At 44.6% G+C, this 22,277-nt stretch overlaps 3 protein-coding genes across 5 annotated transcripts; 2 read left to right on the top strand and 1 right to left on the bottom strand.

The window, feature by feature from the left end:
- The first annotated feature begins 339 nt into the window (after positions 1-339).
- Positions 340-6,329, top strand: LOC143001318 (acyl-CoA dehydrogenase family member 11). Of its 2 annotated transcripts, none has more exons than XM_076150852.1 (15): positions 340-1,334; positions 2,160-2,443; positions 2,578-2,801; positions 2,948-3,047; positions 3,383-3,500; positions 3,905-4,047; positions 4,136-4,288; positions 4,463-4,557; positions 4,654-4,753; positions 4,846-4,986; positions 5,072-5,164; positions 5,237-5,344; positions 5,437-5,608; positions 5,721-5,787; positions 5,864-6,329. In XM_076150852.1, the coding sequence occupies exons 2-15, from the start codon at positions 2,177-2,179 to the stop codon at positions 5,979-5,981; spliced, it is 1,899 nt and encodes a 632-aa protein (XP_076006967.1). In that variant the 5' UTR covers positions 340-1,334; positions 2,160-2,176; the 3' UTR covers positions 5,982-6,329. The 2 variants fall into 2 exon arrangements, with proteins under 2 accessions (XP_076006967.1, XP_076006968.1); XM_076150853.1 differs by lacking the exon at positions 340-1,334 and adding an exon at positions 1,361-1,784.
- Positions 6,330-6,637: 308 nt separating this feature from the next.
- Positions 6,638-12,212, top strand: slc8b1 (solute carrier family 8 member B1). Of its 2 annotated transcripts, none has more exons than XM_076150855.1 (15): positions 6,638-6,758; positions 7,991-8,143; positions 8,431-8,483; positions 8,762-8,819; positions 9,000-9,105; positions 9,214-9,381; positions 9,671-9,784; positions 9,939-10,007; positions 10,110-10,240; positions 10,352-10,493; positions 10,593-10,714; positions 10,852-11,005; positions 11,105-11,185; positions 11,268-11,332; positions 11,419-12,212. In XM_076150855.1, exons 2-15 carry the CDS (start codon positions 8,003-8,005, stop codon positions 11,605-11,607), a joined length of 1,593 nt encoding a protein of 530 aa, XP_076006970.1. In that variant the 5' UTR covers positions 6,638-6,758; positions 7,991-8,002; the 3' UTR covers positions 11,608-12,212. The 2 variants fall into 2 exon arrangements, with proteins under 2 accessions (XP_076006970.1, XP_076006969.1); XM_076150854.1 differs by lacking the exon at positions 6,638-6,758 and adding an exon at positions 7,077-7,451.
- A 74-nt stretch (positions 12,213-12,286) lies between these two features.
- Positions 12,287-21,684, bottom strand: tpcn1 (two pore segment channel 1). Its single transcript, XM_076150851.1, has 26 exons — positions 21,122-21,684; positions 18,478-18,614; positions 17,888-18,064; positions 17,610-17,723; positions 17,333-17,463; positions 16,947-17,035; positions 16,806-16,840; positions 16,648-16,706; positions 16,409-16,508; positions 16,187-16,303; positions 15,972-16,096; positions 15,846-15,894; positions 15,693-15,756; positions 15,561-15,605; positions 15,414-15,470; positions 15,269-15,322; positions 15,102-15,174; positions 14,892-14,999; positions 14,643-14,804; positions 14,416-14,531; positions 14,261-14,307; positions 14,101-14,169; positions 13,884-13,980; positions 13,571-13,710; positions 13,323-13,403; positions 12,287-13,215 (listed from the first exon to the last, which is right to left on the bottom strand). The coding sequence occupies exons 1-26, from the start codon at positions 21,210-21,212 to the stop codon at positions 13,117-13,119; spliced, it is 2,436 nt and encodes an 811-aa protein (XP_076006966.1). The 5' UTR covers positions 21,213-21,684; the 3' UTR covers positions 12,287-13,116.
- Positions 21,685-22,277: the final 593 nt, after the last annotated feature.

Raw genomic sequence — 22,277 nt, 5'->3', positions numbered from 1 at the left:
ACCTTGATGGGTCGTATGTCACACCCTCAAACCAAAACCAATTACTGGGTTTTATCAGTATGATTATTTCCTTAACTTCATCCTGTTAAGCTATGACTGTTCTGTCTTTATTTTAGGATGAAAAAACATATAATTGTCGCGCGCTAAAAGTTGTGGTGATTTTTCAGTTTTTTTCCTTTTGAAAAGAGTTTTAACAAGTCATGGGAAAGTTTTATTAAAATCATGCATGTAGTTCTGGTTGCAAGAAAGATGTATTTTGACTCATCATTACAGAGAACAATAAACCAATTTCAGTAATGCTTTGAGGTATGCATGCCAGCTGTTGGACACCCTTTCTTTGATAATATTCATAATTGTAATTTTTGTACTACATATTTTTATATATATGACATATGTGAGACAGAGGGGTTGGTGTCAGTGCCGAGATTTGCAGACTTGTACAATTAATGAGCTCCCTTTGTCATAGGGTACCAAGGACTCTATGATTCTACCATTTATCAAGTCCTAGAGCAGCTTATATGTGGATTTAAGGTACGCGTCACATCAGAGATTACATGTGAATTGTATTTGTATGGATTTGACTATGTAAAAGAGACTATAACGTATATGCAAAGTGTGTCTTGTTAGGCCATGGGTGAAGCTGTTGTAGACCTGAAGTGAATTGATTCATTTAACTGTGGCTGATGATCGCAACACTATTGTTTGGACCAAGCCATCACTATAACACTCATCACACTCAGTCAAGTGTGAGGCAGTATAACAAATGTTATAAAAGTAAAATGATAAATGGATAATTGTAAATGACCTGAGAATTTAATGTAAAAATCAGTGATAAACTAAGCTTATAATGTTGCTTTTACTACCCACGCACTCTCATTACTCAAAATTGGGATGATCGACCCCCACAAATAACAGTATGAAAAGATAGTTTTTTAAAAATATACTGTGATATAAATATATGTGGCAATATTCTTTTTGGATATCTTGTTTGGATATTCAAGTAAAACTAAGGGAAAGTGAAGACTCTCAGCTTTTTCAATCTTACTGCAAGCATACTGTATGTGTTTCCCAAAGGTCAAAGGGTGGTTGTGTTTGTCTCTTATCTTGAGTTTAAGTATTATAAGGTCTAAAACATAGGTGTCAGTCACTTTCAGCATTCCCTCCTTCTCATTTAAAGACGCACTCTGGATGTTGGTTTATTTCATTTGTATATTATACTGAGGTACAAAAGTCACTGGCTCATATTTGGCTGTCACGCTCAAGAGTTCAGAGTTTCTTCGAGCTTTTATTTTGAAGGCGTGAAAAGTCGGCTGCACAGAACGTAAACAAACCGAGTAAGCTGTGTTCCTTATTTTGCATATGTGTGTATGTATATATATACCGTGTATGTATGTGCGTGTGTGTGTGTGTTTTTGATATTAACTTCCTGGCGATCAAACTGAAGAAAAAGACAAGCACTTTCTATGATGATGAAAATAGTCGCGGTCGCTAGCTATAAAGGGATAGCTAGCAAGAATGAGCTCCTTATATGCATCATTTAAACGAGTAGTTCTATTTACTGAATCTCTAGCTGTGAAGGAGGTTGTGTTGGCTAACCGCTGAATAAAGTAAACAAACTGTAGTCCACATAGACTTTAACCGCTGCAAACGCAAGTGTAACCACTAACATGAACAATGGCTCCTTAAAGGGCCTCGACTAAATGACACCGTTAATGTTAGTAGCTACACGTGTGCTATTAGACGAAGAAATCGGAGTGATTGAACAGACGGATGCACAATCTGAGGTGTGTTGGCAGATGTTCTTAAAATATTTTCTGCATATCACAGTCTCTCACATGTATATCTCTTTGATACTTAACGTTAAAAATGAAAATGATTCAGGGTCAAATGTCACAGGAAAACACTTTCTGAGGCAACAGTTAATATATCTTTATCCAAATTGTAACTTCATGTCCTGAAGCTTTTAGATGCTTTTCAAGGTCCTCATGAAGATGACGTCACGTAAAGCTTCTGGAAGTATGTTATGACCGAAAAGGCACATGTTTTCTGTTTGTGTGTAAATGTGTATAATCGCTTCAAAGTTGGTTAAATAAATCAGAACCTTTAGAGAGAACAGAAGTATCATGGTTCATCTCTAACCCTGTGCTGACTCCACTCAGACTGCAGATCTTGAGTCATGTGGGTGTGCTCGGCCCCCCTGAGCCGCTTTGCAGCTGGATTGCTGTGTGGCATTCCTCGACCTCTCATCCACATCAGATCTGCCAGTGTGGCTGAAACAGGAACAACGAGGGCTTATGAAGACCAAAACTGTGAAGTGGAAGGCTACCTGGCCTTTTCCAGAGCCAGGATAGGGCCGTTCTTCCAGGAAAGGCCTGTGCTAAAGAACCCATTTCTAGAGGATGGCCTGCTGAGGGGATACTTGAGTAGACACCTGCCTCAGGAGGTGAGCATGGAGCAGCCTTCAGTTGTTGATGGATTTGTGATAATTACCTGACACAGTGGTAAATGGTGTTCCTATCCAATTATTTTATTAAACTATTAGCACCAACATTTCCAACATTGTGTTTGTTCTCACAGGCTGTAACCTCAGATTTATGTGCATTTGGTGAGCGTATGGCAAATGAGGTGGATGGATGGGGCCGGGAGTGTGAGGTTACACCTCCACGATTGGTGCATTTTGACGCCTGGGGTCACAGAGTGGACCACATTGTGACCTCGCAAGCATGGAAACAAATGAAATACATTTCAGCTCGGGAAGGCCTGGTTGCCATCGGTTATGAAAGGCCATTTGGGGAGTGGAGGTTAGGAAAGTCCCTCACTTCCTTCTTCACTTGCGCTTTTATTTCTTTACATTTCATGATTTTGTTAGTAGTTGTTAATAGGGAAGATGTTTTGGTCCTGATGAGACCCTGTCCCTGTGCTTATCAACACTATTTGTGTTTTCCAGCCGTGTGTACCAAATGAGTAAGCTGTACCTCTTCTCTCCATCCTCTGGTCTCTACACCTGTCCTCTGGCCATGACTGATGGAGCTGCAAAGGTCATCCAGGTGTGTTTGTAAAGTGATCATATCAAATGTTGGAGTATAAAATGCCTTCTGTGATCAAAGTAGCTTTCAGCAGCTTGAATTTGTGTTTATAATGACTTTTAATAGTGATACATTTCAGAACTATGATTGAATACACAGCATTAGTTGAAAGCCCAGACATTGACAGATATAACAGCACAGTAGACTTACCTGAAGTGGTAGAGCAGAGGACTCCAGTCAAATATTCATCTGTAGAGCAAATTATGGAAGGTTTCATAGACCACTTTTAAAAAGAATGATATTGCTTTCAGAATGATTATACTAACTGAGGTATGATGATGATGATGCATGTTAAGTCCCTAGGTGTTTCATGGCCTGGAGAAGAAGCCTACGGTCGTTTGACCAGCCGTCAGCCTGAACACTTTTGGACGTCTGGACAATGGATGACTGAAAGAAGAGGAGGATCTGATGTGGGTCAGTCATGGATCTCAGTTATCCTACATTATTCAAGCTGACAAAGTTTCAGCTACTCAATGTTTTTCAATGTCTTTTTGCGTTTGCTGTCACTTTATCATACTATGTTATGGCTCTGTTATAATAGTATGTGTTCAGTTTTGATGTATACTAATGTCTCATTTGAATTCAATTACATCATCTCCTGTCCAGGGACTATTGGTGTAAATGAGCTTAGAGCAATAATATGGTTTATTGAAATGTTGTGCATGGACCTGGATATATAAGGAAATAAATATAATTACAATAAAATGAATAAAAGTTTAAATGTTATCAAGGCAGAGAATGCAATTGAATGTGACTGCATTATTGCTTCATTTTGCATTAATCATGTTTTTGCCACTGGATGTCTTTCGCCTCTTTAGCCAGTGGCACAGAGACGCTGGCTGTTCCTCAGGTAGATGGATCTTATAAACTCCATGGCTTCAAGTGGTTCACCTCTGCTACAGATGCAGACATGACCCTCACACTGGCCAGAGTGCAGAACAGAGCGGGAGCGACCACGCCGGTACTTGTCCCTCTTTCCTCATCAGTCCTCCCTCTCTTTGAGTGATTGATTCTTTGGCGCTGCATGTGAGCTTGTTTCTATCCCACAGGGCAGCAGGGGTTTGTCGCTGTTTTATGCAGAGGTGAGTCGTGATCAGGAGGGCAGGCTGAAGGGTATAGAGGTCCAGAAACTGAAGGACAAGCTGGGTACCAGACAGATGCCCACTGCTGAGTTGCTCCTGGATGGCCTGCAGGCTCACAGGGTCAGTCACACCTTACATCATCACTTATGACACTAGCAATAAACAGTGGGTGGTTTAAACTTTCTGTATTTGCCGGTACAGTTTTCATAATGGATGGAAGATGATTTACTGTGGAATAATTTACTATTTAGTTATCAAAAATGTGTTATATTCTTCAAATCTTTAATCACACAGCTTTCAGAGGAAGGAAGAGGGGTGGCCTCCATAGCTAACATGCTAACCATTACCAGGATACACAACAGTGTCTCTGCAGTAGCAGCCATGAGAAGGCAGGTCACTCCTCACACTGCTGGATGGAATAGTTTGCTCTCAACAGGCAGGCTAATAATAACCCTGTGTGTGTTTGTGTGTGTGCATTTCCACAGGGTGGTCCAGTTGGCTGGCGACTATGCCAGTCGTCGTACTGCCTTTGGAAAGCTTCTTAGAGACCACCCTCTCCACATGCAGACCCTTGCTAGGATGGAGGTAAGCTACCTCCTCTCAAAGTTGTAGCTGAAGCTCAGTGTTTCCCAATGTTCTTTTCCTTTGCTTGATTCAAATATCCCTCACTGTGGCAGGTGGAGACTCGTGGAGCCTTCCTCCTGTTGATGGATGTGTGTCGTCTGTTGGGTCGAGAGGAAACTGGTATCGCATCCCAGCTTGAAACACACCTTCTACGCCTGCTCACACCAGTGGTCAAACTGTACACAGGGAAACAGGTGCACACACTGTGCAAATAACATCAGGTATCCTGTCCTGTCTGCTAGCTGCAGTCATACTGACACACAGGTTGTTTTGTCTCAGGCAGTGGCTGTGGTGTCTGAAGGTTTAGAAAGCTTTGGTGGACAGGGCTATATTGAGGACACAGGGTTACCAGGGTTACTTCGTGATGCACAGGTGAGCTTAATGCCATTATAAAGTACTTTATTTTACAACAATACAATATTACCTCTCTTTATCCTATCTCAGGTGTTGAGTATATGGGAAGGTACAACAAATGTTCTGTCTCTGGATGTGCTGCGTTGTGTGGCTCGAAGCTCAGGAATGGTCCTTGAGGCCTTCTTCAGCCATACCAAGGTCAGGGGGGCAGGGAAAGATCTAGTCTAACCAGTTCAGCCTCTGCATTCTGAGCAGGAAAGTGATGTGCGCTTCTTTCATGCTCCTGGTAGTCCCTGCTTTCAGCCGCCTCCAATGTTCCCTCATTGACCCCAGCTGTGAAAGCAGCCAATGGTGCTCTCTCTGAACTGGGCATGTTTGTGCAATTGGCGGCCGGCAGAGATGCCAGCTATATGGAGCTGGCATCCAGAGACCTGGCATACAGCTTGGCCCGTATCTACACGGGTAGGTACAACCCCCTGCACACTCACACACAAGTTCCATTGTTATATATAGTATGTTTTACCCTTAAAATCATCTTAGGCAACAATAACCTATGTATCAATGTTCTCTATAGGTGCTCTTCTTATTGACCACGCATCTTGGAAAGGAGCCTCTCCATCTGATACTTACGCTGCTATCAGGTAAAACCAAAGCCTAAAATCATAAGCACACACATGTTCTTTATTTTACAGTCCTAATTGTAAAATCCTCTACCAGGTGGTGTGAACAGAACTTGTGTCCCGTGGCAACCAACCAGGCGAGTGGCTGGTACGATACGGACACTGCATCACTGGATACTGCACTGGTTTATGACAAGCACTCACAAGCCCAATAGCATTAACATGACAAGAGAACTAATACATCTGCTGAATTATCCCACATGTGAATTTTATAGATAATAGAGCTTATGCTTTATACAGAAAATCTTGTTGACTGATAATTGTTGGGAGTGAATTATTTGTATTATGAAACCCATTTTTTTCCCTATTTTTGTGGAGCTTTTATCTGTTTGTTGTCTTATTTCTTCTAACTAAACTGCATTTATGTCCACAACAGAAATGAACAATAGATTCACATTTTGTAATAGCCAAATAATGTTTTGGAGAAGGCATGAGTGCTTAACAAATGACACATTGTTACTTTGGCTTACTTTTATTATGCATTCAAATGATCAACTATATTTGCAAATAAATTAATAAAAAAACATTAAAAGAATAATGTTTATTTACTAAGCGACTACTTATTTACTTTATTTTTTATTTGTTTTGCTTAATTTTCTTTGGTTAGCGATCAATTTAGCAGCATTTTATACTTTTTACATTTCATTCATTTTCAATTTGACACACACACTACTAAAATCTATCAGCCAATGCAATATAATACTGACTGGGGCGTGTTTGTAAGTTCTATTTGTGTCTGTGTGGGACTTCCTCTGTTTTACTCCAACAGCCTGTAAACATGCAGATAAGCTAAAATGGAAAATCCATATTGCATGTAGGTGTGAATTTGAGTATGAATGAGTTTGTTTGTCTCTGTGTTAGACTGGTGACCCTGTACATAATAACCTTTGGGACAGGGTCCAGCCCCCCGACGCCCTGGGCAAGAGAAGCAGGTAAAGAGAATAGATTGATGAAAGAAAAAATAATTTAAAAACCGTCTGAAAAATTACATCTCGTAATTACAGCTAAGATTGTATGATGATTAATAAAAAATAAGAGGTATATTTTCTTTATGAATCAGTGAAATCTATATCCCCGTGACAGTCTCTCTTTGAATGCGTTCACCAGAGGTTTTGGGAGCAATGCAATATATTAATATATATGTTAGGTCGAGTAGTTAAGTCATTCGAAACCTTAAAATGCAACACTGGTCTGAAAATAAACTTCATCCACTTTGCGCAAACGATTTTTCTATTTTACGAGGCGCACGTGAAGGCAGCAGAGATCTCGCTTGAAAACAGTAGGTGGAGTTCCAGCCGGAGGTGGACGCGGCCCGACGCACTCAAACCCACCGCAAACAACCACAGAAATCTGCCCTGATGAGTATTGCCACATAGATATCAATATTTTCTCTCCTCATCGCCGGGTTTTCCGGGCTGAAAGAGCGGCTACACCCCGCTTCGCTCGTACACACACAGTCCCAACGTGAAGACGAACGGAGGTGGCACTCGGATAAATGTTATTCCCCCGGCGGTGTTGTCGTTCTTGTCGGCTCGGTCGCAACTTGTCTCGGGCTCGGTTCTCTTCGTGTGAAGCAGCCAGGTGACACCCAACTGGCAGCGATGTCTCAAAGCAGCAACGACGAGGTTAGCTAAGGCAATGCCATGTCACATCTACAGTATGTTTACCTTTCAGGTGTGTGGTCTGTCACGAGACTGTGTGTTTAGTACTTGATGTTCCTACACAATATAATCACTTGAACCTGTCAGGATCACATGACGGAAAAGAGGTCAATGACCAACTTGATCAACAAGTCCATATTTACAGAACCTGCTAAATGTAATAAATATAATTGCTTTTTTTTTAATTGTGAAAAAATTGTTTCCATCTGAAGCTTTTTGCACGTTTGGCACTATTTGGTTTGTCGCCGTGACCACAACACAAAGTCGCCCGTGGACATAGTTAATCCATCCTGTGTCTCTGAACTTGCGTTTTGTATTCCATTCAGGGCTCATAACTTATCAATCAACCCTTTGGAATTGTATTGTGGACACTGTCAGGGAAGCGCCAATCCTGTCAACAGATTAACGCTTGAGTGATAATGACTAAAGCGGAAGGTGAAACACTGAACTGCAAAAAGGAAAAGCAGGAAACGTGATTTGTGAATTTGTGTGTGTGTGTGTAGTGTGACCATGTGATGAACATCAGTGCTGCAGAACGCTGTGCATTTGTGAAGAACACCTCCGACTGTAGCATGGAAGATGGCTTCATCAACTACCTTCAACTGGCCTTCTGTATGCTTCCCCCCAACCTCACACCTCTCACCATCACCCTCTGTGTAAGCCCTCTGTGTGTGTGTGTGTGTGTGTGTGTGTGTGTGTGTGTGTGTGTGTGTGTGTGTGTGTGTGTGTGTGTTCCAGCAGTTGACCATATGAGGAAGTGCTGAGGGAGAACCTTAGATTTTCAAACTTCTGTTTTCACTTCCCACTTTGCTTAGTAATGAAACTTGATTGAAGAGTTGATATTTTTCTGACTCCCCCTCATGGATACATGATCACCAATAACTCCTGCTCTAGAACCTTCTTTAACCTTCATCTTCTCTTCATTTCCTCTGCCTCTCCACAGATGATATGGCTGATCTTTTTGTTCGTCATTCTCGGACTCTCTGCATCCAAGTTGTAAGTCTTAAATTACCTCTATGTGAAGTCTCAAGTGCCACAGTGCCTCTGTCCTCACGGTCGCCCAATGGCCTTGCAAATCAACCATTAACATTCATTGACGCACACACACACACACTTGCAAACAGTGTCTTTTTAGTCACATGGTCACAGTGGTCACATGACTGTGGGAAAGTTTTCACACAGTTTGTTCTGCTATTTACACCCCTCAGCACACATACACACACACACACACTCACACTTCTCTCCTCATGCGGTTTTCTTCTGTTTCTCTCCAGTTTCTGTCCCAACCTGTCGGCCATCTCCTCTAGTTTGCGTCTCACACACAATGTGGCTGTATCCTTTACCAGCACACATCCGGCCAAACAGCCTTCTTAGTTGGGAGCTTAATATCCCATCATCAGTGAAGTTCCTGTTCTCAGGGGTTTTTTATTGTTCCTCTTGCTGTCATGTGTTTGTGTTCCACGATTGCTTTTTTGTGATGAATTCATGGTTTCCTTGACTGTAAGTGTTGAGGGTGTGACGTTTCTGGCTCTTGGTAACGGAGCTCCAGACATCTTCAGTGCTATCGCAGCTTTCTCCCACCCACACACAGCTGGGCTGGCTGTTGGAGCTCTCTTTGGTAGGCAGGGACACACACACACACATACGCACAAAGACAGATAAAACACTAGAAGCTTTGTCCTTCCCGTGCCTCATGCATGTGTGTATGATCTCTCTCTCTCTATAGGAGCTGGTATATTTGTGACCACAGTAGTTGCAGGCAGTGTGGCTCTGGTCAAACCGTTCACTGTAGCATCCCGCCCATTCCTGCGTGATGTCATTTTCTATATGGTGGCAGTATACTGGACCTTCCTCATCCTCTACAGAGGAACCATAGCCCTTGGAGAGTCACTGGGTATGCAAACACAAAATATTCAATATTGTGCATGAATATAAACATCTAAACACACGCTACACTTACATGCGCTCAATACATATTATTATTATTGTTATTTGTCCCTACTACTGTTTTATAGTGCTACTAACTGTTCTAAAAGTTTACACGAAGCCATCATGCCTGAATAAATCGATATACAACTACATAATCTATGCACACTTAATTTGTTCTGACTTCCAATTGCATTAAGGTGTTTCCATGCATGTAAACAAACTGACTGACCTGTTTGAGCATCTCTCTCCTCCAGGGTATTTGGGCCTTTACATAGTATATGTATTGACTGTTATCGTCAGTGCCTACATCTATAACCGGCAGAAGCATTCAGTCAATGGGAGTGTTCATAATACAACACAGATTCCAGGTAAGACACACACACACACACACACACACACACACACACACACACACACACACACACACACACACACACACACACACACACACATGATGTGCACAGACACACAAACAACAAAACAAACAAAATTGCTCAGTTTCCATTCCTGTCATCTTTACAGAGTTCCAGTCTTCAGACTCTGATGATGATGAGCCCTGTGTGCTCAATGCAGCAGTCGAACAGGAATATGGTGAGAATGCAGCAATGGAATAATAATGGAATCATACGGCACCTTCAGCACCGTGACAAGCCTGCATGTGTGTGTGTGTGTGTGTGTGTGTATGTGTTTCAGAAACTGAGTACAGACCGCTTCTGCCTTACTCTGAGTCCACCACTCACATCCTGCTGAACTCTCTAAACCCAGTGGACAACAGGAAGTGGAGGAGGAAGTCGTGGAGGTGGAGAACCCTCAAAGCTCTGAAGGTGTGTGTGTATGATAGTGTTGCTTTGTCAAGCCAGATAAGATGTGATAATTCCAGTTGCACTGCTGAGGTGCCGCGAGTAAAATCGCCAGTTTGTCCTCCGGCACAACAGACGCCGCTTGAGGTCATGCTGCTGCTCTGCATCCCTGTCGTCGACCCTGACAAAGAAGACAAGAACTGGAGACGTCCGCTGAACTGCCTTCACCTAGTCACTGCTCCACTAGTGTGTGTGCTCCTCTTCCAGTCGGGAATATGTAAGCGCGTGTGTTTCCCATCACGTGCACATTCACCTGCCTGGGTACTGTTGCATTCAGATATCAATGTTAAATCGTAACCCTGCTTTTGTCCTCTAGATGGAGATTACATGATCCAGGGGGAGTTCCCACTGTGGCTGCTGACTCTTCTTCTGGGACTTTTCCTCTCTGCCATTCTCTTCTGCACCACCACCAATGACCGCCCTCCAGCATATCACACAGTACGTACAGAAATTGAAACTTGGCGTCAAAAATATTGGAGATGGACTTTATTTCGGGGGAGAAACTGGTGCCGCCCTCAGGCTCGGGGTCGGATGTGATGTCATGATTACTATTTGTCTCGTTTATCTCTTTCCAGTTGTTTGCACTGTTGGGTTTCGTGGTGAGCGCCGTGTTGATCAGTGCCGCCGCCTCCGAAGTGGTCAGCCTTCTGCACATGCTCGGTGTGGTACTGAGCCTGAGCAACACCGTGCTGGGCCTGACGCTGCTGGCTTGGGGAAACAGCATAGGAGGTGGTGCACATACATCAATCTTTGTCCAAACCGGTGCCACTCCCCCCTCCCCAACATGTCTAACACAGGCTGTATGTGTGTGTGTTCGTGTTTCTTCAGACTGCTTCTCAGACATCACCATCGCACGGCAGGGTTACCCACGCATGGCCATATCTGCCTGCTTTGGAGGCATCATCTTCAGTATCCTTCCCTGTGACGCAGCGTCATACGTACGTATACACGCAATGACTGTTTTACATCCACGTCCTTGACTCTGTTTCAGACATGTTGTTTGGTGTGGGCCTGGGCTGTCTGCTGCAGATGATCAGAACCAAATCTGACATACAGGTAAGCTGCATCAAACGCACACGGCAACAGACTGAACTGCTCAAGAGTCGGTGCGGAACTCGTTATATTGTCTCTTCCGTCCTCAGTTGGAGCATGAGGGTTTGCTGACGTGGATTCTTGCAGGATCTCTGGGTTTGTCGTTGGTCCTCTCCTTCGTAATTGTTCCTCTCTGCAACTTCCGCTTGGGTAGAGCCTACGGGATCTTCCTCCTCGCCTTCTATGCCGCCTTTCTTGTCATTGCACTACTGACCGAGTTTGAAAAGTTTGGCGCATAGACCCGACACCGAGGGACCTCCTTCTGTAACGCCAACGACACTGGAATAGAGGCTGCAGTGCGACTCAAACAAATGAGACCTTTTTATACACACTTTATTGCACTATTTATACCAGAATTCACAGTATCTATGTGATGGTGTCCCACACAACCCAGAGCTGTGCAGTTTGCATGCTGGGAAATGATTGTAAGAGTGTGTGAAGCAGAGCTTTGTTTATTTTACTTACTGAAGTGTTGTTTGCCAGTTATCTCCTCAGAGAGAGTTGAAACTCCTCATTGTGCCTTTATTTACAACACAGTCAGTATGTTTACATGCAAGTTTAAACTTTGATTTGACCTTGATTGAGGCGATCAATTGACCCATTCAAATGTCACCATGTACACAATGCAGACCTAGATCATGGGATTGCACCATGTATATAACAAAGTATAGGGACAAATAATCCAGACTATTGGGAGTTCATGTAAACGTATTGGCTGATCATGTTCTGAAAGGCATCAGGGACGTATTTATGGAGAATTAAATACATGTACTGCAAATCAAAAGTGAAGTTAAATTGACTTTGTTCCAAGCTGCCTTTGGTAATAAATCATCTTGGTTTGATATTTGCATTGTAGGTGTTTATTACAACTAACTAACCATCTAACCAGGTCTCAGGGAAAAAGTAAAAACATCAATGCACCTGACGAAGTGAACAATTTATTAAAATCCCTTATTCAGATGTTCAAATACATTATAATACACTTAGAGTAAGAAGTTATATAAAAGTAAAGTCATATTCAGTCTGCTGGGACATTAGATCATAGATACATGGTTGCTGTTTTGCTTGGTAGAGTTTATAAGGAGTGTATAAGCTTGTACTTTTGGTCTTGAGTTTAAGAATAGCTGTACCTGTGTTAATACTGATCAGATGAGCCATTGAAGTAAGGCATCAGTTTGATGTACTACATGTAATCTACAGGAGGTCATAAAAGGCTTACAGCAGTATACATACACACACAGCGTTCTAGCCACGTGATGCTGTCTTTGAGAACGGCCACACTTCCTCTAAACTGGTTGGGTCACACACACACACACACACACACACACACACACACACACACACACACACACACACACACACACACACACACACACACACACACACACACACACACACACACACACACACACACACACACACACACACACACACACACACACACACACACACACACACACACACACACACACACACACACACACACACACACACACACACACACACACACACACACACACACACACAGCAGTGTGTTTGAAGTGATGCTCCAGTGAGCACACAAGTCACTGTTTACCTGTCTCGCTTGTATCAATCCATAAGGTCCATGTCTAGATTCCCTCTGTGGCAAAAAGGTCGACAGGTGCGGGGGAACAGGGAAGAAAAAAAGGCAGTAAAGGAGCTTCAGCATTTACAAAATGCTAACAATGTGCTGTGAGGTCCAGTCCATGCGTGAAACTCAAAGACTCTCAGGAGGGAAGCGGCTCAGGGACGAGGCTGTCCAGATTCTGCTCCAGGATTTGGTCAGGCTGAGGCAGGTTCTCCTCTGTGAACTCTGCATACCACTCCTAAAGAACAACATGTACAGAAGACGTCAGGAAGTCTGCCGTCGCTTACGCAACCCTTTGAAAAACAGCTGACTGTCACCCACAGGCAGGTCCCCTCGTTTTCTCACCTGGATCTCCTCCACGTACATCTTCATGCTGAGGTCGCTCTTTGTCCTAGATCTCCGACCGAGGTACACCAGAGATGTGTGCTGCACACGTTAAAGCAGGAGGGAGAGCTTTAAAGTAGGGTGTGTGTGTGTGTGTGTGTGTGTGTGTGTGTGTGTGTGTGTGTGTGTGTGTGTGTGTGTGTGTGTGTGTGTGTGTGTGTGTGTGTGTGTGTGTGTGTGTGTGTGTGTGTGTGTGTGTGTGTGCTTACCCCGCTCCGATCCATATCTTGTAGGACTTTCTGTAGCGAGTTGATGGAGAAGGATCCTGGGCAGGTCTGCTTGTACAGTTCCAGGGTGGTGAGAGCTTCGTCACGACTGACCTCCACTTCAAACACGATTCCATTCTCATCTGCGGCGTGTTAACCAGACATTAGAATGAGCTGTGATCGGCTTAGTAGTAAGATTACATAGAGCTCAATATATCAAATTACTCCAGTCGTGCTCAGGTTATTAGATATGTAACTCAATAAGCTGTGTAACACTTATTGAGTCTCTCACACACACAAGCACACTGAATCCTACCTTCTGGGTTCTCCACCACGTCCCTGTTCTTGCGGCTGTAGTTCATGCGGAACACAAACGCATCCAGAATAAAAGCCACAATAATGGTCATCACCACCTGGAGAGGGCACACACACACAAACACACAGGCACACAAACACACGGACAGTCATACACATGCAAACTTCACACATCAGTAGACTTAACACAGACACACACGTGACCACGCACGCCTCACCATGGTCACGATGTAAAAGGTCATGAAGTACAGTCGGCTCCAGTGGGTCGTCATAGAGGTCACTCCTTCCTGTGACAGAGAGAACACAGCAGCTGTCAACATGCGGAGGGAGAGCGGGCAGCTGATAAGAAACATGCACAGATAGACGACGCAATGTTACCATGGTGATGTACCAGTTGTTGACCACAGTCAACTCGAACAAAGTCACTGTAAGGAAAATAAATCATTATGATCAATTTCCAAAGAGACAGAAAAATGGTTTGCTAGCACTTCAACGGTAACAACTTGTCTCAGACACAAAGTGAAAGGATTTACCAAAGCTGCTGAGAATATTGTTGAAGTTATTGAGATAATAGTAGCCTTCTTCCAACACCGTTTTGTTGCCTATGGTGACATTGGTCAGTCTGTAAGAGTCTGCAACTGTGCTCGTGCTGAAAGGTAAGAGGACATCTTTTATCCTATTGATCCAGCATTGGGAGTCAAAGCTGATGTGACAGGAGCATTATTGTGATTATTATATTATATTTATAAACTTGACTCACTTGCAGCAGTTGGGATAAACCACATCAGCGAAAAACTCCATTCCCACGATAGCAAAGGAGTAATAGAAGATGATTAACGTCAACCCTAGACTGGCCATCCTTGGGAAGAGCTCAAACATGGTGTCCAATACGTTGCAGTACCTCCGCTTTATTTTAAACAACCTGAAAGAGGGAATGAACCAGAGTAAAGAGTGTGTCGGTCCCGCTCCAGCGTGGTCGACCTGCAGAGAGGGAGAAACCAAAGCTCACCGGAGCAGCTGAAACGGTCTCAGCACCACGATGAAATAGAAAGGCTCCATATCGAAGGCCAGAGCGATCAGACCCAGGAAGGCGAACACCGTCACCGAGAAGTCAAACCTAAAAGGACACAAAGAAAGAAAAGCGACACAGAATTAAAGATGACCCACATGAGTGTCATTTTGGAAAAAGGGGAAGATGAGCAGGCAGGTTGTTACTCACAGATTCCACCCGGAGCTGAAATAAGCTGTCGGCCCCAAACCTGTTACTTTCAATAACACCTCCACACCATAAACTACAAGTTGGAAGCAGAAGCAGAGTTTGTGAGATTATTCCTTAATTATTATCATGACGGTCGATGGAACGGAGACTGGAAGAAGCCAACTCACTGGTAAGGAAGACGATGTAACTCCAGGGGACAAATCTAGACCATGAAAATCCACCTATTGTGAAGAGACGAATCTGAGTTAGACACCGTAAGCTTTTAAATCGCTCTCCTTCAGCCGTGCGTGTGTGAAATGAGAAGCCTCTTACTATTCAGAGAGTACGTCTCTACTAGGATCCACACACCGTTGATGGCCACCACCGCATCTGAAGTCAAGAAACACTTAGGATGACTGTTTGCCTTTCTCTATGTCGCCGAGACGATCAAAGGGTGTGTGTGTGGACGACTACACTTACACATGGTGTACTGGAAGGCCTTGGACTTCACTATTAGGTTAATGCCTGAGAAAAAAAAAACGGCAGGTCGCGTCACAATATATGGAACTGAATTGTACAAAAATAGATAAAAAAATCAGAAAGAGAGCTCACCTTTGAAAATGAGGAACGTGGTGTGTGGCAGGTCATCAAACCAATGTTCTCTGATGCGTCGTGCCTGCATGACACACACAAACACACAAACCCGTCCATCAAGAGCTCCAAAAATGAAGTGTCGTCCAACCCAACAGTGTGTTCATGTCTTACCTTCCATTTTAGGCCAATGACCTCATAGAACTTATAGAAGTCCTGTAGACTGGAACAGAGCAGAACCTCGGTGAGATGAAAGTATGAAAGGCATGAAACTGCCCTGGAAGACGGAACAGCTGTTACCTGAGCATAGAAGCGCTTGAGGAGTTGAGAGCTTTATATGTGAGGAAGCGGTCTCTGGCAGACATACGAGGTCGGTAGAACCGCATCAGGCCATCAAACTGTTTCAGCGACACACCCATTGGCCTCTGGAGACAAATGCCAACGCACACACAATTACACAAAACAGTAAGTACACACAGAGCAGCTGTAAGAAAGCAAAATGTGTCCACACACACCTGTCTGCTAACCAGCAGCTGGAAGGCGTGATCCACCGCTGAGCGTTTATGAAGCAATAGAGATTTAAACTTTGTCTTTTCCACGTCATTGAAGGTATCGAACACCACAGCAAGGAGCTGGAGAAGGAGAGAGAAATGAGCTGACTGCACACCATGTTGGATATGGATCCGAGGTGAAAGCATGGTGTGTGTGTGTGTGTGTGTGTGTGTGTGTGTGTGTACCAGGTTCATGACAAAGTACAGCTCTATGGAGAGGTAAACGATGAAGAACACACAGGACCAGCGGTTCTTGGAGTAAGATGGCATCATGACATCAGGGAAACTAAGGGAGAGGCAGAACAAAGTCAGCCTAAACACACACACAATCGGGGTATCAGCAGCACACACTGATGTTGAGCTTCATATATATACTGTATGCAAAGTAGAGTAGCTTGTGTGTCTGTGTGTACTGTCCTGCTTACTTTGCTGTTGTCAGCAACACAAACAGACTGACGAGGCTGTTCTCCAGAGTGGTGAAGTACTGCGGCGAGAGGAGAAAAGAGTCAGGGAAATCTGAGCAGAACAGAAACAAAACTCCCCACACAAACTGACACAACTCAGGAAGACTAACTCAACATACCGGATCGGCTGTGTTCATGGAGAAAAGGCAGAAACCTGAGAGGGACGGCAGACGGTCCATTATTAACAGGAGGCTGGAACGGAGGGGCGGAGACTTTTTTTTCTCTCAAATTAAGTGGCGTGTAAAGAAAGTTATTCCTACCCAAGATGGCAAATATGACCATGAAGAAAAGCAGCAGCAGGAGGATGTCGATAAACGGTGGGAGGGACTGGAAGATCTGCCGCAAGTTTCTGAATGGATAAAAGTAAATATGGCAAAAGGGTCAAACTGTGGCAAGTGGAGACGAAAGGACGTTCATGTGAATAGAACCAAATCAAATCTCCCCCCGTTTGTATAGAAAGGTTTACGTTTGGAGCCTGGAAAGAGACGACTTCTGGCAGGTCAAATCCCAATTAAACTGATTCTACTTTCAGGTTGTAATACTACAAGCTGTGTGACAGTCTGACAGTGGAAGGCACTGACTTGGGGAGGTTTGGTCATTCTGTTCTCCACCTTTACTGTGTGTATCTGTGAATGTTGTGATGTACCTCCGCACAGCACCGCAGTATCTACAGTCCACCAGGAATATGGGTCTGAGAGCTCTGGTCACTCGCAGGTGAGAGGTTTGACGGATCAGAACCACGATGGCCTCCACAAACTGTAGCAGCAACACACACGTCTGCGCAGGGAGAACACGCGACTCAGAACACGAGGCAGTGGAAAAAGCTAAACATTCCAACAACTATGTGAGGAGGCCGGCTAGGTCGTGCGGCTCAAGCACCGCTGTGCTGTGAGCTAGAAGCTGCCACATGGTGCATCAGTCACCTTCACCATGGTCCTCTTGTGTCGAATGAAGGTGTGGAAGCCGAGCCAGCGCAGTTTCATGCATAGTTCAAAGGCCACCATGACCAAAGCCAGCAGTTCCAGAGTGGCGTGGACCTGCGCAGATATCAAACACACAGAGGTTCCTACGTCTTCTGAAGAGGACAAATGTAAGGGGAGAACACCAAAATCTGTGTCTGTCTGTCTGTCTGTCTGTCTGTCTGTCTGTCTGTCTGTCTGTCTGTCTGTCTGTGTGTGTGTGTGTGTGTGTGATCACTCACGTAGACGTCCAGGCGCAGTGAGGGGACAGCAGGAGCCTCACACAGCGACAGCACCATCAGCAGGAGGCCCGTCAGCAGCTCCATCATGTAGAACAGGTGGTTGTGGGCAAACAGGTACGCTGCCAACGCTTTGGGGTTTCGGGGGTGTGTGAAAAACTTATCATTGTTCTCTCCTTCCTGTATGTAAAACAAAAGAAAAGCCAACTGCTCACACGCCAAGTTAACATTTAACAAGACACCACAGACGACCGGTAAGAAAGCTGAGAGGAACGTGACGGAATCAGCAAGCGGAGACCTCATGAGAGGATCGGACATGGAATTCCATCTGAGAGCGTTTGTGTGGATGCATGTGACCGACTGTTTGTTCTGTATGCTTTCTTTAATGTAAATAAAGTGTGTTATCAGTTCCTTTAAAAGGGGAACAAGGTTTAGCCACTTACAGCAAATAGAGCTCAGACACCGTCATAAAAAGTTATGACCACATGAGGCCGGAAACAGCAGACAGGTCACCATGAGGCTGTGTGTGTGTGTGTGTGTGTGTGTGTGTGTGTGTGTGTGTGTGTGTGTGTGTGTGTGTGTGTGTGTGTTACCTGCAGGTAGATGGCTGCCTCTTGGTAGTTCATCTCCCAGCTTTGCTGCAACGACACATTTTGAGTTCTGTAGTTTTGTGGTCCAGGTGTTGGAATCACAACGTTGTTCACTATGTCATAATTTCCTCCTCCTCCATCTGAAAAAGAAAAGAGTCAATGGATAAATTTATTCCAGGATTATGTGGGACAATCCAATACACACACACACACACACACACACACACACACACACACACACACACACACACACACACACACACACACACACACACACACACATACACACATACACACACACACACACACACACACACACACACACACACACACACACACACACACACACACGGTTGCGCCCCTACCCAAACAGTCTAGTTCTAACTGAAAGGCATAGGAGGAGATCACTACTGGCCCCTCATTGTGGGTCTGGTCTTGGTGTGAAGCAGCTGTTGTCGTATCCCCACATAAACACGCCATGGATCAGCCGGGGTGTGTTGTCCGTGAGCCTGAGTAATGTGAATGAAGTGAGGTCCCCGAGATCCACAGCGTAAGTGTGTGTGTCATTCACAGTCCGCGTGTCTTGTTCCAGCATCCGCACGCATCTGGAGAGACAAGTGGCCAAACATTCCGCACGGCTTTCCAGTCCTGATGCAAGTCCTCACACATCCGGGTGAAGCTATCGCCGGTGTATCAGCTGTGACAGAGCGACTCTACTGTCACACACTGAAATTACCACCCTGGCTCAGCAGTGCCAGTGTGAACTTTGAACCTGCGACAGTAAAAACAGCCGTTTGATGTCACGCCGCCTGCTGCACCTACTTCCCCATTCAGACAGATTGATTCTAGAAAGACGACCCACAGGTGCAACGAGTCCTGCCTAACAACAGGCAGTGAGTGACTGAGCTCAGCAAACAGGGGAACTGATGATATGAACGCCAATCACAAATGAAACTGATGGATTCTGATGATGCATAAGCCTAAGATATTCTAGACATGGAAAAAAAGGAATCCATGCGCCTGCTATCTCTATTTTAGTCCGTGGAGGGAATATCAGGATGCTGGTGAGCTTCAGGAAATCCTCATTACGATAAAAAAAGAAAAAAATGTAGCAGCGGTGGAGAGCGGCTGAGTGGAGATTAGTCTCGGAAATAAATCAGACATTTCCTGTTCGCGACGACAAGAAGATCAAACTCCAGTTGGACAGAGGCCCGGCTGTTATCCCGACAGGAGTGCACCTCGTGTTGAGCGTGTGCCATTCCAGCCCCTCAATTGTTTGTAGAACAATGACATGTTTGGAGCTCCCAGTCACCAACGTGGTTACGGTTCAGGTTTGCAGGAGCACAAACAGGTTAAGCGGTTGTGTCTCCCAGGAAAAGACAAATCCTCCTGTTGTGCTGGTCTGGACAATTTAATCCAACAAAAATAAAGCGAAACCCCTCACGTTTGAGCGTCACAGAGGAGATACAACAGCAAATGCCAGATACTTTTTTTCGTTGTATGGGTTTGAACTCCTTTCCTGTTTCCACAAAACTCCCACCAAGTGTAGGCAGCAGGAACAGTGTGATCCTCAGTGTCCGACACTCCCTGCTATCCTGAAAAAAAACTTCCTGTTCACTATGTGGGACGAAGGGAAGATTCACGAGTGAGGACCGGAGCTGACCAGAGACTGCAGACATTCACACACATACAACACACACACACACACACACACACACACATGTTGCCCATGAGCACCGGTGGGGGTGGGAGGACGCAGTCTGCTGAGGCTGCAGTTTCTCAGATGGGACATTTTGTAGCTTATATATGAGGAATACAAAGGCAGCAGGATTACTCGGCAGAGTGGATGCATGCATGAACACACGTGATCTCAGACGTGATCTTTTTTCCCTTTAAAGCCAACAAGCACACACACAGGTCCTCTGGGAATACGGTCAACAAGCGCACATCTGGTTAGAACACAGCAATGCCTTTATAATCACTACATACAGACGGTTTCTGAGAGATGTTTGTAGGTTTGTACACCAACACAGCAGAAAGACACTTGACTCTGTTACCGTTTGGTGACTGAGCGGAAGGTTTTCATGATAAGATAACATAAACATTGTTGAAACTGAAAGTCACAACAGACATAAAAAAAGCTGCTCTTGCATGAGGACGCAGCTAAAGCCTCATAGTGTGTGTGTGTTATCCAGTCACAAACACCACATACATGCTGCTTAGGTCAAGTGGAAACTGTGTGATTCCATGTATGAATGTGAGTGTAGATGTAGCACTGATGATGACCTCTGACCTCGGCACAGGTTAAAATTAGTTGACAAAATTCGTAGATGCATTCAGTCAGCCTGTATATATGTTATCTATGAATATGTAGCACCGTATAGAACCTATTAATGAATGACGTAATGTGCGTGGTGATTTTTGTCCGCGCCAATGTGATCTCTGCCTCCTGCTGCGCGCGCATCTCGCGTTTTCGTAAACAGGAAACAAACCGCTGCTCATTATTTCGCATCCATCCTGCAGACGGAAACGAACGCTGAGCACTGTGTTGCAAACTTTTACACAAGAACACCAACTTCCATGTTTAATTACCCCGCGAGGTTGACTCACTGTTACAACATTGTAAAGCGTATCCAGTAACACTTACTCTCGTCTCCCCTGTCCGCGTCCTCGCCGAGCAGCCCGCTGTTCGCCTCGTCGCACGTTAGGATGAGAGGCACATCGTCGTCCGCCTCCATTGCGGCACAGAAACAAAGCTGAATCAAAGTCGGAGTTGTGTGTTTTGCTGTGACCGCCGGCCACAAGTTAGACTAGAGGCAACCTGAGCTAACTGCTAGCTAGTTTAGTCCGCAAACTGCAAAGCAACCGCGCATCCTCCCAGCTAGCATTAGCTACTGGTTAGCTTTCTGGGCGACTATAACGTTTCGCTGAGACGCAGTGATGAAGATGAAGTTGTGTATGTGTGTCGGGCCTGTTGCCTGCACTTTGGCTGCTCTTTGTTATCTGTCACCGACTCCAAAGGTTCACCGACACTCTGCAAGCTGACCGGCCCGCAGTCTCCGTGTGTGTCCATCGTTAGAGAGCCATCACGCCGCAGAAAGCTGCCTGCTAACTGGACAACATGTCCGTGTTCTGATAAACGTTCAACCGGTGACGAAGAAGCGATGAGACACTTTGAAGCAGTGACTGTCTGTCTGGCACAGCTGAACTGTCACGTGACTCGTACGCGGCGGGGACGCGTCACTCGGGCCCGTACACAGAGCGGGCTTATTAAAGGGGGACACCGAGTCTGTTAGAGCGTCAAAACAAATGCATGAGGGCGTTTGTGCCGGTAGAGGGCGCTGTAGGCTGTCTAGGAAATTTAAGTTGGTGCCAGTACACTCCTAAAAACTCTTTAAACCCACAAACATGACCAGTTTTCACGTTTGCGGTTAGTAAGAAAATACCCGATAGTGTGAAAAAATGTTTTGTCGTTAAGTGACCTGAATGTACAAATCTTGTTAGATTTACACATTTCTACTATATATGTTTGTACACCTGAACATACAATTTTGTTAATAAAATTGTATTTATTGCAATGGCAATGCAATTTTGTGTGCATGTAGACTCAATATAAGAATAACTTGAATAAAAACATGTGTATGTGTGTCGGGCCTGTTGCCTGCACTTTGGCTGCTCTTTGTTATCTGTCACCGACTCCAAAGGTTCACCGACACTCAAATACGTCGGCTTTTATTTGTATATCTATTATGGTGGATCAATTAAGCCTACAGATTTAGATTCGGGAAACTTAAATAAACTCT

This window comes from Genypterus blacodes, unplaced genomic scaffold (assembly GCF_046128005.1).
Source record: "Genypterus blacodes isolate CSIRO-AG114 ecotype Tasmania unplaced genomic scaffold, CSIRO-AGI_Gbla_v1 ptg000053l_1, whole genome shotgun sequence".
Classification (NCBI taxonomy): Eukaryota; Metazoa; Chordata; class Actinopteri; order Ophidiiformes; family Ophidiidae; genus Genypterus; species Genypterus blacodes.
The sequence above is the reverse complement of the archived record's forward strand: the minus strand, read 5'-3'. Positions and strand labels throughout refer to the sequence as shown.